At 39.4% G+C, this 16,467-nt stretch overlaps 1 protein-coding gene across 7 annotated transcripts in view; it reads right to left on the reverse strand.

The window, feature by feature from the left end:
- Positions 1 to 16,467, reverse strand: part of DNAH5 (dynein axonemal heavy chain 5) — a 196,844-nt gene that overhangs the window by 152,819 nt on the left and 27,558 nt on the right. For all 7 annotated transcript variants that reach the window (XM_061589366.1, XM_061589341.1, XM_061589331.1 and 4 more), the window contains 9 exons: positions 16,144 to 16,365; positions 13,013 to 13,150; positions 11,270 to 11,446; positions 9,571 to 9,684; positions 9,265 to 9,372; positions 8,082 to 8,204; positions 7,264 to 7,479; positions 5,660 to 5,767; positions 3,006 to 3,091 (listed from right to left, as the gene is read on the reverse strand). In XM_061589366.1, coding sequence (XP_061445350.1) covers positions 3,006 to 3,091; positions 5,660 to 5,767; positions 7,264 to 7,479; positions 8,082 to 8,204; positions 9,265 to 9,372; positions 9,571 to 9,684; positions 11,270 to 11,446; positions 13,013 to 13,150; positions 16,144 to 16,365 — 1,292 coding nt within the window. The remainder of the gene's footprint in view (positions 1 to 3,005; positions 3,092 to 5,659; positions 5,768 to 7,263; positions 7,480 to 8,081; positions 8,205 to 9,264; positions 9,373 to 9,570; positions 9,685 to 11,269; positions 11,447 to 13,012; positions 13,151 to 16,143; positions 16,366 to 16,467) is intronic.

Here is a 16,467-nt window from a genome sequence, read left to right on the forward strand (position 1 = left end):
AGGGAAGAATGCAAACACACCTCAATGGATGACTGAAGAAACTCTTAAAATGGTTAAAGAGAGAAGGAAAGCAAAAGCAAAAGGAGACAGAAACATGGTCAGAACCCTAAATGCAACAATACAGCAACTAGTATATAGGGACAAAAAGAACTAATACAATAGTTAGTGTATAGAAATAGAAGAGGACAACAAAAAGGGAAGAACAAGAGTCCTATTACAAAGATTAGAGAAATGAAGGGGAACTTTAAACCACGACTAGGGATGTTGTATAAACAACAGGGGAATGCACTGACCGACCAAGATGAAATAAAAGGAAGATGGAAGCAATACAGTGAAGAACTCTATAAAAGAGATGCCAGGATGACAGATTCATTCACGGAGGAACTGTATGATGAAGAACCAGAAATTTTAAAATGTGAGGTGAAAGCTGCTCTTACAATACTTGGAAGAAACAAATCACCAGAAACTGATGGCATACCAATAGAGTTGCTACAAGCTACTGAGACTGAATCTGTCCAAATTTAGACAAAGATTTGTCAAGAAATATGGAAAACTAAACAATGGCTCAGAGACTGGATGTGTTCAATATATATCCCAATTCCAAAAAAAGGGGATCCCAGCGAATGCAGTAATTATCAAACTATTGCCTTAATAGCACATGCAAGTAAAGTAATGCTCGAGATTCTACAACAAAGGCTCTTACCATATATGGAGCGAGAAATGCCAGACATCCAAGCTGGATTTAGAAAGAGAAGAGGCACCAGAGATCATATTGCAAACATACGTTGGATAATGGAACAGAGCAAGGAATTCCAGAAGGAAATCACCTTGTGCTTTATAGATTACAGCAAAGCCTTTGACTGTGTAGATAATGAAAAACGATGGAATGCTTTAAAAGAAATGGGGTGCCACAGCATCTGATTGTCCTGATGTGCAACCTATACTCTGAACAAGAGGCTACTGTAAGGCAGAATATGGAGAAACCGATTGGTTCCCCATCGGAAAGGGTGAGAGAGAGGGGTGTATTTTATCACCCTATTTATTTAATCTATACTCAGAACATATCATACAGAAAGCGGGACTGGACCAGGATGAAGGAGGTGTGAAAACTGGAGGGAGAAATATCAATAATTTAAGATATGCAGACGATACCATACTGCTAGCAGAAACCAGTAATGATTTGAAACGAATGCTGATGAAAATTAAAGAGGAAAGCACAAAAGCAGAACTGCAGCTGAATGTCAAAAAGACTAAAGTAATGACAACAGGAGATTTATGCAACTTTAAAGTTGACAACAAGGACATTGAACTTGTCAAGGATTATCAAAACCTCGGCACAGTCATTAGCCAAAATGGAGACAATAGTCAAGAAATCAGAAGGCTAGGACTGGGGAGGGCAGCTGTGAGAGAACTAGAAAAGGTCCTCAAATGCAAAGATGTATCACTGAACACTAAAGTCAGGATCATTCAGACCATGGTATTTCCGATCTCTATGTATGGATGTGAAAGTTGGACAGTGAAAAAAGCAGATAAGAAAAAAATCAACTCATTTGAAATGTGGTGTTGGAGGAGAGCTTGCAGGTACCATGGACCGCAAAAAAGACAAACAATTGGGTGTCAGAACAAATTAAACCAGAGCTGTCACTAGAAGCTAAAATGATGAAACTGAGGTTATGATACTTTGGACACATAATGAGAAGACACGATTCACTAATGCTGGGAAAAACAAAAGGGAGTAGAAAAAGAGGAAGGCCAAACCAGAGATGGATTGATTCCATAAAGGAAGCCACAGACCTGAACTTACAAGATCTGAACAGGGTAGTCCATGACAGATGCTCTTGGAGGCTGCTGATTCATAGGGTCACCATAAGTCATAATCAACTTGAAGGCACATAACAACAACAAAGCCCCTTGCAGGTAGGCAATCTGTTTTTTTGCTAAGAAACTCTTATTATTATTATTATTATTATTATTATTATTATTATTATAGATTTATTTGTACCCCGCCTTTTGGCCAGAAGTTGGTTATGGAAGATGGGGCTAGGTTGGGAGAAGCACAATGGGACAATGGAGAATATGTTGTAGATACTGTTATAATTGCTATGTTTAGTTTGTTTTATTTATTCTGTTATTCTGTTATGTATATTATTGAGATTTATTGTTTACTTATGTTTATTTAAAATGTGGTGCATTGTTTTTCCTTTTAATTCTGAATTGTATATTATATATTGTATATTGATTTTTTTGTCGTAAACCGCTCAGAGAGCTTCGGCTATGGGGCGGTATAGACATGTAATAATAATAAATAAATAAATAAGTAACATCATTAAAAAAGCAACAACAACAACTATCAGAAAATGTACAATGTATACAATACAGTAACTAGATATAAAATAAGGTCATTCCCATATCATATCATAACAGTTATCAGAAAACAAAAACAAAACAAAGCAGTAAGAACAAAGAATCTTCCATGGTCTTCTTAAGACACCATTGTACATGGATGCTGCTGTGTATAAGTAGATGATGATGATCCTATTAACTCCACAAAAAGGGAAACAGTGCATATTCAGAGACATTATTAAACATTAAGCCTCCTGTCTGAGTTACTAATATGCATGAACCTTTAGGCACAATAATGAAGGTTGGGTCAAGATAAATTAGACCATTTATCATGTATGAAGAGGAAACTACTACCAACGATGATCAGTGCTGTTTTCTTCGTGAATAGATAACTTGTACCATTCATCCAGTACTGACAGTTCTTCAGATATACATTGACTGTGCCTATTTTACTAGACCTTACTGGACCTCTTTTACAGGAGCTTACTGTTTCTGCCTAGATGTTTCTTGTTCATCCAAGATGATAACCCCATATGCCAAGGAAATTCATGTCCTGCTATCTGTGAGCAACACTTTCAAGGTTTGATTCAAAAACAGAAGATGAAAGGGTTACAGAGGTACCAGTATTTTCCTATTAAAGGATTAAAATGAAACATTTTTACCTTTCAAATTTTTTCATCATACTGAGGGCTCTTTCGGTGTTCGTAATCTTTTCAAAGGTAATATCCATAAACGCCTGTAATTGTTGCTGCAGGAGGAAAATATGATGGAGGATGTTGATTAATTTTATTCCAAGTCATTTAGTGTGACCAAAAAATATAATTCAAGGAAGGACTAGTCAGATAGGAGTGTCTTTATTCTCAATGGCTAGGGTGATCATTGGAAGGGACAATATTTAAGTGGGAGGAGGTGTCAAACATGACGTTTGGTTTGGAGCCTGCTTTGGCGCTTTGGAAAATATTTAAACAATTTGGAGGTGACCATAATCCACTTGGGGTCTAAAGCTGAATCCTGAAGTTGAATTCAGAAAAATGAAACTTCATGCCACTCCCATTCACTATTATGGAGAATTTTTTTAATGGCTATAAGTTCTTTTAATTTTTTTACAGAGTTGGATGGAATTATCAGGTATAGTACCCCCCTCTGAGTGGACACAGCCTTCCACATTTCAGAAGGATAGTTGAAGTTGTTCTTCTGCAAGGTCAGCTATTACGGGTGGCTAAAAAAGGATTCACTTCACTTTCCCAATTGTTTTATTGGCAATTTGTATGAAAATAGAATACAGCATAGAAATATCCCTAGGTAAGAAACCTGCCAAATTACAGACAAAATAGGTCTAGGGGATTTTGTGCTAGGCACATTTAAAGTTCATGTGAGGGGAGAACTAAAAGGCTTCCCTCGCTATGGTTTTGAGGGCAACAATTTCATTATAAGAATGGCATGCATCATAGAAGAGCCCTACAAAACTCATCTGCAAAATTTCAGAGGGATGGGGCAAGGGCGAGGGAGTTATGATGAATGGGAAGGGGGGAACCAGGCTTGTGTTCTGCTCAATTGACATCAAAAGTCACAGAAATGAAATGCAAAACTGATTTCACAGGAATGGATATGTGGGCATGTGGGACACAGGCAGAAGGACTTGACTGTTCCTCATTTTCCAAGCAAGCACCAGTAGAAGAACAGACAAGAACAAGGTGACACATTACTTCAACATCCCTTCCCCCAAAGAACAATAACTGAAGAGTCTTGGTAAAGTCATCCCCTCTGATTAGAACCTACACCTATCAGTCTCTATCCCTTCTCTTCCCACCCTTGTGTTTTCTTTATATAGCAAGACTGAAAACAAATGTTTCAGTTTTTGCTGACACACTGTCTGTAATATAAACTGTAATACAGTTTATAATTGAGAGGCATTCCTAGTATGAAGAAGCTGGTTATTTCAAGATGTGACCTAAAGTCATGTGATCCAGGCAGTTCCAAAATTGTAGAAGTTGTCGCACAAGTTTATCTTAGAGGCTCGAAGAATCATGTTACTTCAAGGCATTCCTCATTCCTCTACTTTGTCTGTGGATCCAGAATCATCACACTGCCTACACTGTTTTGTTTTTGTTTTTTATGTCCAACTCCCAGCTTCAGTTTGGAGAGTTAAAAAGATCCCACTCGAGCTTGGACAAGCCCCAAATCTGTCCAAAGTAGCCAGTCTGGATTGTGATTTGTCCAAATCCTGTGCACACCCACAATATTTAAACTCCATTCTAATGTTGACCCTGAATGCAGCCCTTTATTTTCTTCACTATAAATGAATGGTTGCCATTCATTCCCATGAAAACTGAAGTGTTGCACTTAGGTTGCAGAATCAAAGGAGGAGTCCCTCAATGAAACATGCAAAAAAACCAAGTTGCTGACCGAGGAAAACACAGCTAATGCATAGATCTAAAGATGTGTATACAATAAATCAGGTACAATGACAATTAACACAATATTCAAAACGAAGACAAAACAATGCAAAGCTGGATGATAATACAGTAAACAGTATAAAGCCTGTGAGTAACATAGAATATGAATTTGCAAAGAAACAGAAATTTCGGACTGTAGCTTTCCGTTTGTTTGCTAATTCATATTCTGTGTTGTGTAGTTAAGATTGGCTGACGGTCAACACAGTAGATTTTTCTAATGAAGCATTGAAATGTAAACACAATCCAGAATATTCATCAACATTCATTCTATTGATATAAAACATCTACTCTACTGCTATAAAGAAAATGAACCTTTTATGGTTTTGTACTGTTTATGGACTAAGTATTAATTCTGTGTATTCACAAGCATTACACTATTTATTGTGTTATTATCCAGCTTTGCATTGTTTTGCATTTTTTTGAATACTGTTAATTGTCATTGTACCTGATTTATTATATACACATCTTTATATCTATGCACTAGTTGTGTTTTCCTTGATCTGCAATTTTATTTATTTACTTATTTGTATTTAGGTTGAACACATGGGGGAAGAATTGTGTGTAAAAGTGCCATGTTTGCTGCAATGTGCAATTCCATTCAGAAATTATAATGGAAAGATTTCCTTTATGACACTGAAAATGTGCCAGATGGAATATTCATTAAGCAGGGATAGCATTTCTGATCTCTGAGAATGCTATTTCTCTCTTTCTGTTCTTGATAAGTAAACATACTTAAATATATTAAATCGAAAGAAAACCACAATATTAATGCTGTAGTATCACCTTTTTAATGAAATTTTCTACCCAAATACAATGTTTAGGATTAACCATAAAAAGAAATTGATGACTATCAAACCTACATGAAGATCATCTCTTTGCTTGCAAAACTCTTCATAGTCTTGGTCAAAATCAGTTTTCCTTTGATCCAAGAAGTTGTACTGCTTTTTCTTTATAGTGGCAGCAATGCTCTAAATATAATTGGGAGTCAATATTGTTACAAAGGTGACACTAATCTCTTCAGTATGTTTGTGGCAGAGAGCTAAACATTTATTTTCTGTTGCTCTACCCTAAGAATACATCTTTCAAATGACAAAACCAAAGTACGCACCTTAAATTTACGGCAGAATAGGCTATAACGCTAAGACTCAGGCTGCATTCATTAACTAGATAATAAAACTTTGCACATGAAAAGGCTCAATCTAATGAGTTCTCATTTAAAAGTCAACTTAGTATTCAAACATGCAAAAATGTGCAACACTTCTTTAGAACACACTCTGGTGCAATTATTTATTTTGACAGAGGATATGTACAGAAATAGATGAGTGCAGGGGTTAAAAGCACAAAATCCCAGTGTTATTTTCTTTCATAAAAGGCCTCCAGAAAGAAGTCATCTTCATAACCACAAATCATAGCATTAACAGGCCTGGGGTAAGTTACCTCCCATTGCTCCCGCATTGCTGTGGTCTGCACAAATGAAAGTACAATAAGATACCTTACTGTGTGAACAGTCAGCAACTGCAAGGGGGCTAGGGATCTCTAACAGATTTCTCAACAGCCGCAAACTACAATCCCCTGGATTCTTCGGAGGAACCCATTACAGTTAACTTGGTAGAAAATCAATATAAAACACATAGCGAGCACTAGATTTGGACCTGAAAAACTCGACTTCCTATTTTGGCCTTGTTCTCACTGCGGTGGTAAACTGTCTATGCTGTATCATGATTGGATGCTCCTTTATACAAAAATACTAATAATCTCCCATTTAAAACAATTGCAGAGGGAAGAGTTCTAGCCTAACCTTATCCCTTTACTACGTGTAGGAAACTTCTGGTATGACAAAACATACCCAGGCAAGTGTTGGGGCCCAGCAGTCCTGTCGTGTGAGCATGATAATAGCAGAAAACTGGCAGGTGGCAAATGTGGTTCTATGACTGACTGCCATTCCCTACCTAACATGGGCTTGGAGAGGTCCAAGCCCAGCAAGAACAAGGAAAAACAGATGGAAGGGAGGCAGAGTGAGACTTCTCTTGGCCCAGGAATGTGCCCTATCCTATCAAATTGACAAAATGCTACCTTATACTAAAATATGCTTCTTTTTAAATACTGGATTGTATTGAAAGTAGCACTAAGGTGAACGTTCTGCTAGTGAAAGGATTTTTCCTTGCACAACGGAACATTCTTCCTCTTTCCTCCACCTGCATTGGGGATTCCCCCAACCCTCTGGGGACAGCACAGGGCAGGTGTGCAGGGAAGGGGGGAATCCCATTTTGCTAGCGCTACTCCTTGCACTACCACAAGAACTTAATTGAATATTGCCCACTGCCCCTTAAGACCTACAGCAGGAAGGCCACAGGTTCCCCATCCCTGATCTACAGTTAAGAAAGGATGTGCAGTATATCAGTGTGTTATTAGGTAGGGGCTCAACTACTGAGGATCAAATGCATAAGGTAGACATTCTGCATACCTGATATTTCGTTGCCATCACTTCTAGTCCTTCCATCTTAGAGTCTTGCAAAACTGAGTAGGTTTTGATGGTATCAAAGATCTGCATAATCTTAAGTAGGCGGCGATGAAAGGTTTCAAATTTTCCAAAGATATACATCTCGCTAAAATCAAACTGGCGTTCAGCCGGACTCTGTTCCAGTTTTTGTTTGGTCTTGTGAAAACTGTTTTGGTATTCCTTAAGAACATGACCCATGACAAAAATAAATAAATAGTTGGAATTAGGTGCCATGACAAAATGGCACACTTGCTTACAACGCTCATGGTGATCTGTACAATGTTGCTTCGGTGCACTGACTTGTGTAATTTCTTTGCATAAGCCACAGGCTCTTAAGAGATATATCCCCTGATGAAATAGTACCATAACGGAACATTTCACTGCTTTTCTTGACCATTTCTTCACACTCTCCCTCATTCCCATAACTTCCTAAATCTTGAGTGTAGAATTTGTCATTGATTCTTGTTATATCTTATACCAGGGTAGCTAACCTGCAGCCATATAGGTCCTGTGCTGCAATATTGTGATGCCAAAAGTTTTTTCTGGGTCTCCAAGGCCTTTTTTTATTTGTTTGCTGGATTTAATAATGAATGATAGAACGATTTAAAGTAGTGTAGAGTAGCTGATGGGGAAGTCTTTTGGAAGGCCTTGAGGATTGCAGTTCTCTCTACACCAACTTTTACACTTTGGCCAATCCACTCTGACATGTGACCCCTGGAGGGTTGACCATGGGCTAATCTGGCAGTTAGCTACCCTTGTTTTGTACCAAATTATAAGGTTACCTGCTTAAGTCGTATAGCAGCCTGTATTTTTTCCAGGACAACATCTTGTGGTTGATCCCAGATGGTGGCAGTATTATTATTGGTGATATAAGCCTTGCAGGCAGTTATCATTTGATTTGTAACCTACAGGTAAAACAAGAGGCCTTGTCTCAGTAAACGTTGTTGTGAAATCAACAATTGCAATCCCTGTTTCAACTTAGATCCAGACTATTCATTATGCTTACCATGTCAAAAGCAGTCCAGCCCTGCCTGTTCAGAACTCTGAAGGCTCTCTCCCCAAGGAAAGAAAAATGAAGGAGTTTGAAGTTACACTGTTGGGGGAGGAAGAGCCACTGAAAACCTTCCTCCCCCTGCTGTTTATTTTCCATGAGCTCCTTTAATGTAGCTGATTTACTCTGCTCTTCTCCCCTCCCTAACAGCTAGGAAAAATTAGGCACAGCAAGAGAGATTTCACATAGTAAGCATAATGTGCAGCCCGGCTCTTAAACAACAGAGTATGTCTGGCTCTGGCAGGGTACCATGAGGCAACAAACATGTCTCAAGTCACTTGAAAATCAGGTCTAAGAGATCTGTCAGTGACTCAATGGGTCTCCATCACAAAACCAAACTGAACATAATTTTTGCAACTTAGTTTTGTACTTTGCATCATTTCAATTTATATTTTATATTGAAAGAAAGCTTGCTTATCAGATATTATTATATGCAAAGACTGTGTTGGTACATAATGTTGAGCTATGGTTTGTTTTCATTATGGTTTGTTCAAGAATCCATGTCTTACAGATCAGCAAAGAATCCACAGCTTGTTTTTTGAAAATTTGGTTTGTTTTCCTGTTGCTCTTGCCTTGTGCATCTGTAGGCAAGCTCTTGGGGTGAGGAAGCCAAACATACCATGATTAAGCAAGGCTGTTGGGGTCAGGTGTAATGCCAAACTGTTGTTAAAACAAGTTATTGCTCAAAAACCAACAATAAACCATGGCTTCACATTAAGGTGTGTGGCCAGAAAACAAACTATGGTTAGTCTGCTGGGTAAAATCAAACAAACATGCGTGCACACACATGCACACACTTTGGCTAAACAAGCCATTGTTTAGGCATTACATGCAAATAAGTTTTTTAACTGTTCACAGTACCAGACTTCAGTTCCTCAGGAAAAAGAAATAATTCAGAAAAACTGTGCACCTACTTTCACAAACAGGGAAGTTATCTTCTCTGAGGTGTTGTAATAGCGTGAAATACTGTGGATCATTTTGATAGCATGTATGAGTCCTGGAATAGCATCTACCATGGTCACCTGAAATGCCAACAAGTGCAAATTCTTCAGTGTCATCATTTATTACTATTCAGTATGTATTAAGAAGTATGATTTTGAAGGCATAACTCACAAACTGTTTACTGAATGTTAGGATTCAGTATCATTAGCTTATGGCTTGGAAATTCCTTTGCTAAACAGAAGCGTATCTTTACAATAAGCAAAGTTTTTGTAACTTACAGGGTCACTGTTGTATAGAGGATCACAACATTTCTCAAGACTGTACAAGTACTTCACATTGTCTTTGGCTTCATTTGCTGCATCCGTGATCCGAGTGTCCAGCTCTCGCCAACTCTTGGAAAATTAAAATTAAATAGATTAAAAGATGTAAAGGCCCAGAAAAAAACCAGAAAAAAATTGGGGGGAAAGCGGCTTTTTTCTGTGTTTTTCCAAAGCCTTTTTTGTGGGGGGTTTTGGAAATATTGGAAAAATTGGAAAAAATGAAGAAAAAATTGATTATGGAATGTTTTATTTTAGCATGATGAATAAAATCTTTCACTGAATCTTGGTCCCCCCCCTTTTTTTTCTCCGTTCTTTGTATGGGAATGGATGCTTTGTGTCTGCTTGACACTGTGGAGGACTAGCGGAGACATAAATAATTTTTTTGTTATTAATGTTGATGGTTTCTTCTGGGGTTTTTTAATTGTTTCTTACCTGCTCCTCATAAACTGGCAAAACAAAAGAGGTTCTTTACAGTTCAGATGTTCCTTACAGTTTAGCATCTTATAGATCCATTTGTTACCAAAAAAAGTAAAAAATTTAAAAAGTAAATTCAATTTGTCATAATTGTTTGAATAAAATGTACTTTTAATATACCAAATGTGATAATTTTATGCCAAACCAACTTGTACATAATTACATTTGATGTTCCTGAAGTAACAAAGTGACTTTCAATCTGTAAAAAGTGCTAATATTGCATTTTTTAAATTTTCTGAAAATTTCTGTTCTTTTCTGGGGGGAAATGGGGAAAAAACATTTTTTCCCCATGGCTTCATATTTTCCGGAAATCTTACATCTCTAAAAGAGATACAATTTATTTCTTGTAATAGCAAGAGAACACATCTCTCACAGTCAAAAAGTTGTTAAAAAGAACATTTCATAAATGTTTTGCCCTCGAGAATGACAGATAATGAACAACAACCCCATCACAGGCCAAAGAACCAGAATAGCTCATTCAACAACAGCCATAAGAAGTTTGACTCTAGAGCAGCCTCCCACACCCTAATGCCCTCCAGATGTTTTGAATTACAACTCTTGTCATCCCCAACCACTGGCATTCTGGCTGGGACTCATGGGAGTTTTAATCCAATATATGCAGACTAGGTTGAGGAAAGGTAGTCCAGGTTCTGAAACGCTACCACTTATCAGAGTAGTATCAACATATATTTGCCATTTGCCATTCTCTGTAAATTGCCACAGGTCAATTTGTATTTAAGCGTTTGATAAGGGAAAGGACGTGTCATTCACTTGATTGTATCAAAGCCCACAGAACAAGTTTTCTATTGCATGTTTAAGATGCAAGCTAAGGCATAGTTTCCTGAGCTGATCTTTGCAAATTGTACAACAGTTATATATTTTGTAATATTACATTGTTCTGTTACTGGAATGTTGTTCATTTTATTATGAGCTGCCCTGTGAGCTTACTTGGTAGAACGGCTCTATGTGTGTATGTGTGTTACATATAAATCTATTTTTTTCTGATATTTTACTGTTGTATTACTGGAATGTGGCACATGTTATTATAAGCTGCCTTGTGAGCTTATTTGGTTGAAGGTCTCTCTGTATGTGTGTGTGTTACTATATACAAATATTACCTTTAAATGCAAAAGACAGCTGTTCTCAATCTTATGATTATGCCAGCAAATCCACCACCACACACCTTTAGAAGTTTGGATTTAGCAGCTGTAAGCACTCCAAGCACAGCCTTCACATCTGAGGTCTTGAGCTGGTCCAGCAGATAATTAAACTTGGACAGTCGCTTCTTCCAGTGATCCAGCTCTGCTCGTGGCCCCAGGTCATCTGCTTCCTTCCGTAGCTGGTTATTTTCAGCAATGACCTACAAGTCACATGAAAGGTTGTTATTCAGATATGGGAGGAGCTAATTAGTCTCAATAGACTAGTACTGTGCAAGCTGCTCAGTTTGTAGCATTAACATCTTGAGTTCAATTGGTGGCCGAGTCCTTATTGCTAACCAAGCTAATAAGAAAATGACAGCTTGCTTGAGCGATGCATTGTTCTTCTAATGGATTTCCATTATAGCTTCTTTTGTGAAGATATTAGCAGTAACAGTCAGTGGGGCACCTGACCCCCCTGTACCAGTGTCACTGTGGCTTACCAGGAAGGAGAGAGGGACAGACAAGGTGGTGAGGTTAGTGCAGTGCAAAAACACCAGCAGAGCCAATCTGGTACTCCCACTGGCGCATTTGCACTGCACCAATCTCACCATCACCTCTCCTTCTCCCTCTTGTAAGCCACAGTGGTGCTGAAAGCAGGTCAGATGCCACCACTCCGCTGACCACCACTGCTAGTATCTTTATGAAAGACATCATAACGGAATTCCATTAGAAGAAAAAAGTGTGGTGCTCAAGTAAACTGTCACTTTATTATTAGCGTGCTTAGCATTAAAGAGTTGGCATCCAGCTGGACTCAAGCTCTTAATGTGGAAGGTCAGGTAAGTACTACAACCCCAATGACCACTATCGGATACTAGACTTGAAAACTAAGAGTTGTATCCATTGCTCCATGCATGTAGTCCCACTGGCGTGACAGGACTTCTATGTCTAACTCCTGCATGCCTTCAAAATCTCTTCCAAAGAGTCCCCCAATGGTCCAGAGCTGATTTTGAGGGTGCAAAGGGGGCTGGAGGGGACAGAAGAGGAAGCTCCAAGATGCACACAGACATCTGTTGTACCAGCAGAGCTGCGGCCCAGGATACGGTCTTAAGAATTTATACACACTTGTGGTTTATTCTTAAAACAATGACAGTCACCCAGTCTAAGCTAACATATTAATACAGACATTAATGGGTAACTTATGTCTAACCCCCCCCCAAAAGAAATATTTTATACCACAGTTTATTTTATTCATTCATTCAATTAAATTTCTATCCTGCCCTTCCTCCCAAAAGGGCCCAGGACAGCAAACAATAAAACAGCACAACATTTTTAAACAATTCATAGCAATCTAATATCAATGGATATTATTTACAACCCATTATCATAACCAAGAATAACATGCTTATACATCCAAGAGCACATTCAACTAAATGAAAGTGCTAGCACAAGGATTGCCACTAGCACAACAGAATGGCAGAGCAAGGACATTTCATCAGTTACCCTGGCGATCTTTCGTTTCTGCCCTGAAAAATACTGAAACTGCCTTCCCCCTCTGCCATATCATTGAAAACATCTAGGTAGGCCCTTAGTCTCATAAGAATAAATTACAGGGTTTTTAAAAAAATAAGAACACAATGTATGCATAGCTACATCTTCACTGTTGTTCATTGGCTTGATTGTCAAAACCATCATTCTACTATTTCAGTACTTGAGACTTTTTTGTGAGAGGATGACAGTGACTGGTGCTATAATCCCATGTTTGGCAGCAGGACTCATGTAAACATCACCTGTTCAATTTGCTTGATCCACACTTTCATGCAGGCCTCTATTTGTTCCAGAGTCTCCATACTGTTTGATGCCATCAGGTAGTCTGCAGGTCCTTTTAGAGTTTTCAAGTCATAGGTGTCACACTTCTTCAGATTTACCTAAGCAAAAACCAGTTATTATTTTTACATAATAATTGTTATTTTAAAAGCATTCTAAAAACAGTTAAAAACTTTGTCTCAGCCAGTGATCTCAGGGTTGCCAGGAACAGTGTCTTTCAGCCATCAGATGTCTAGGTACACAGGGATGTTTTTAACATTCTCTTAAAAGTCAATAATGAGGGATACAGATGCACCTCACCAGACTGGGCATTCCACAAATGGGAACTGCCACTGAAAAGGCCCTGCCATGGATCAACACCAACTAGGGAGCCCTCAGTGGTAGCACCAACAACAAGGCCTCACCTGCTGGTCATAGGATCTGAAACAACTGATACTGGGGAAGGTGCTCACTTGGATCCCAAGCCATTTAGGGCTTTATATGCTAGTAGTAACTCCTTTAATTGGACCCACTGGCAATCAGTACATCACTTTCTGGACTGGTTACACAAGGTCCCATCAGGCTGCCCCACTTACTAGCATAGCAGCCACATTTTGCACTACCTGCAATCTCCAGGGCAGCCCCACATACAGTTCAACACAGTAGTCCAGATGGGAGGATACCAGAGGATGGACAGGGCATCCCTGTCCAGGAATGGCCACAGCAGGTAAATCAGCTCAAGCTGGGCATAACTACTTCTAGTCACAGAAGCCACTTGAGACTATAATGACAAATTGAAATCTAGGAGTACTCCCAGACCACAACCCTGTTTCTTCAAAGGAAGTGCAACTCTCCCCATAACAGTTCATACACCTGGTTCTTGGGCACGGATTGGGTTATTGTTCCAAGTATACTTTCAATATCCCAATCACCTAAGGAATCATGGCTGGGTACAGTCTAGCTCAAACATGTTTAAGTTCAAAGTTGTTATATTTGCAAGATTGAGAACCAAATCACTCTGAACTCCACACTGGCCTGTTATAGACAACACCTGAATAAACTGTATATGCAGCATACCACTGCTGGGAAACAACAATGGGCTATTGCCCTCATGTCCTGTTTGTGGGCTTCCCAGAGGCATCTAGTTGGCCACTGTAGCAATAGGATGCTGGACTAGACAGGCCTTTATTCTGATCCAGCCAGGCTGTCCTTATGTTCTTAACACATGGTTTTCAAATGATGCTCTGGTAAACCATGGGAATAAGCATGCCGAAACCCTGGAAGTTTGTCAGGTTTCCTGTAAGATCAGATAACGGTGAACAAGCTTCCATGAAAACCAGCTTGTCCAACAGTACTGGTCTTTCCCTGCAGTGTAAGGCAGGAGTAGGGAATCTGTGGCCTTCCAGATGTTGTTAGATTTCAGCTCCCATTAGCCCCTGCCAGAATGGCCAATTATCAGGGATGATGGGAGTTGTAGTCCAGCAATGTCTGGAGGGCCACAGGTTTCCCCCTCTTGTTGTAAGGCCTATAATGTATAATTAAAGGGGAATGCTGGGTACATTTTAAGGTGCATTGTTGGATTGTGCAGAGTCAGTGAGGCCCAAAGGCTTCCCTCATCCATGTGTCCCCTTTGATGTTAAAATTAGACACCTTCCAATCTCTCTTCATTAATGAACAAGGCCAACATTTGAGTACACATGGCTGCTGTCACCACCACTTCTAATCTGGGCCTGGGCTGTACCACCTGAGACTGCAGGTAGAGGCTCAGGGGCTCACTTGATTAAATGCTCTTCCTCAAAAGATTCCTTCCATATTTTTAAAATAATATCAGTTTTCCTGCCCCCCCCCCAAAAAAAACAACCTCAAGGATTTTCTATGTAGAGAATTATTTTTGGTTGGGATTTGTTTCTTGCATGGAGATGCATTTAGTCATGAGATCCCCAGCTGTCATAACTAAATTGACACTGGATCAGGGCTAGTATGTGTTCCACCCCAACAGTGTTAAATCATTAACACTTGTGTTGCACTTCCACCTGACTTAACTGTGTTTTGTAATACTAAAGAAGGCTGCCTTTGTTTCCTAAGAAGATCTAGGACAGTGAACTCTTATCACTCCCAAAAAATCTAATATAAGTGAATCTCTTCATTAACACCATCTGCCATACAGTCTCTATCCCTGTGATTTATTTTGTCCCCTAAGACTTTATTAGTATTACTGTGATTGCAATCAGTACCTTCAAAATAAGTTTTCCTACATTTTGTGATAACACTGAATTTTCTGAATCCCAACAGAATTACTGATAGCTTAATTGGAATTCAAGTTATTATTTAATATACTTACAGTGCAATTCAATACTTGAGGGTGAGGATTTGGATCTGACCAGCAGGCCAGACCCTTATCTCCCCAGCTCCTCATGCGACAAGTTTGACAGGTGTGAGAGGTCACCCAGCTGTCAATCACCTGACACCACAATGAAGTCAGGTGAACCATTTATGCCCACATCACACCGTGCAAGCAAAGGCACATCACTGTACTTTGCAAGCATTAGCAATCAGTGGATCATCACTGCTTGCAAAGTCCTAGCCACAGCACTGTTCAGCTGATTGTCAGGGCAAGCAAAGCGCTGTGCAGGAACTTTCCACTAGAGTTTACAGATGCCTTACCAGTGTCCACAAACTTCCTTTTGATCCAGCCACCTCTTTACCATATATGATGTCAGGTGCAGGGCAGATGGGCATGGCTTGGCCACAACAACTTTGTGGGCCAAATGGGGAGGCCTGATAGGTTCAATTAAGCCTGCAGACCAGAGATTCCCCACCACTACTATACATGTCTGCTCAGAAGTGAGCCCAATTTAATTCAATTAGGGTTACTTCCAGGGACGTCTGTATAGGACTGCAGCCTTAATCGCTTGCATATTAACGGCTCCACCCGATATGCATAAAAAGCTGCTACACAATCAGCCCTTTGACAACATTTTCCCTGATCAGTTACCATATCTTTCTTTATCTCAGTACGGTACCATTGATACATATTTTCTTACAGTGCTCTGTTTAAACACTTCTGCATCTTGCACAGTTAATTTTATTCTGATACTTAGACAAGCAGGCCTACCTTCTCCATCAGGCTCTGCTGAGCTCCTGAAAGGACACTAACAAATCCCTCCAGAGAAGCAATGAAGTCTTGCTTAACGTTAGCGCCTTTCTGTGGGACACTCAACTCTCCCCAGCCATAGTTCATAGTCTTCAGAGCTGGGATAAAGATATCCGACAGCAAGTGCTGTACACTGTTCAGCAAACCACCATGAGCTGTGTCCATTGTATTGAAAGCTACTTCCTGACAACAAAACAACAAATAGCATTACTAGTTTGGCCATTTTGTTACTTGGGATTTATTATACGAATGAAACTGCACTGAGGACTAGAGCCATGAATCATG

Source organism: Rhineura floridana, chromosome 1 (assembly GCF_030035675.1).
Source record: "Rhineura floridana isolate rRhiFlo1 chromosome 1, rRhiFlo1.hap2, whole genome shotgun sequence".
NCBI lineage: Eukaryota > Metazoa > Chordata > Lepidosauria > Squamata > Rhineuridae > Rhineura > Rhineura floridana.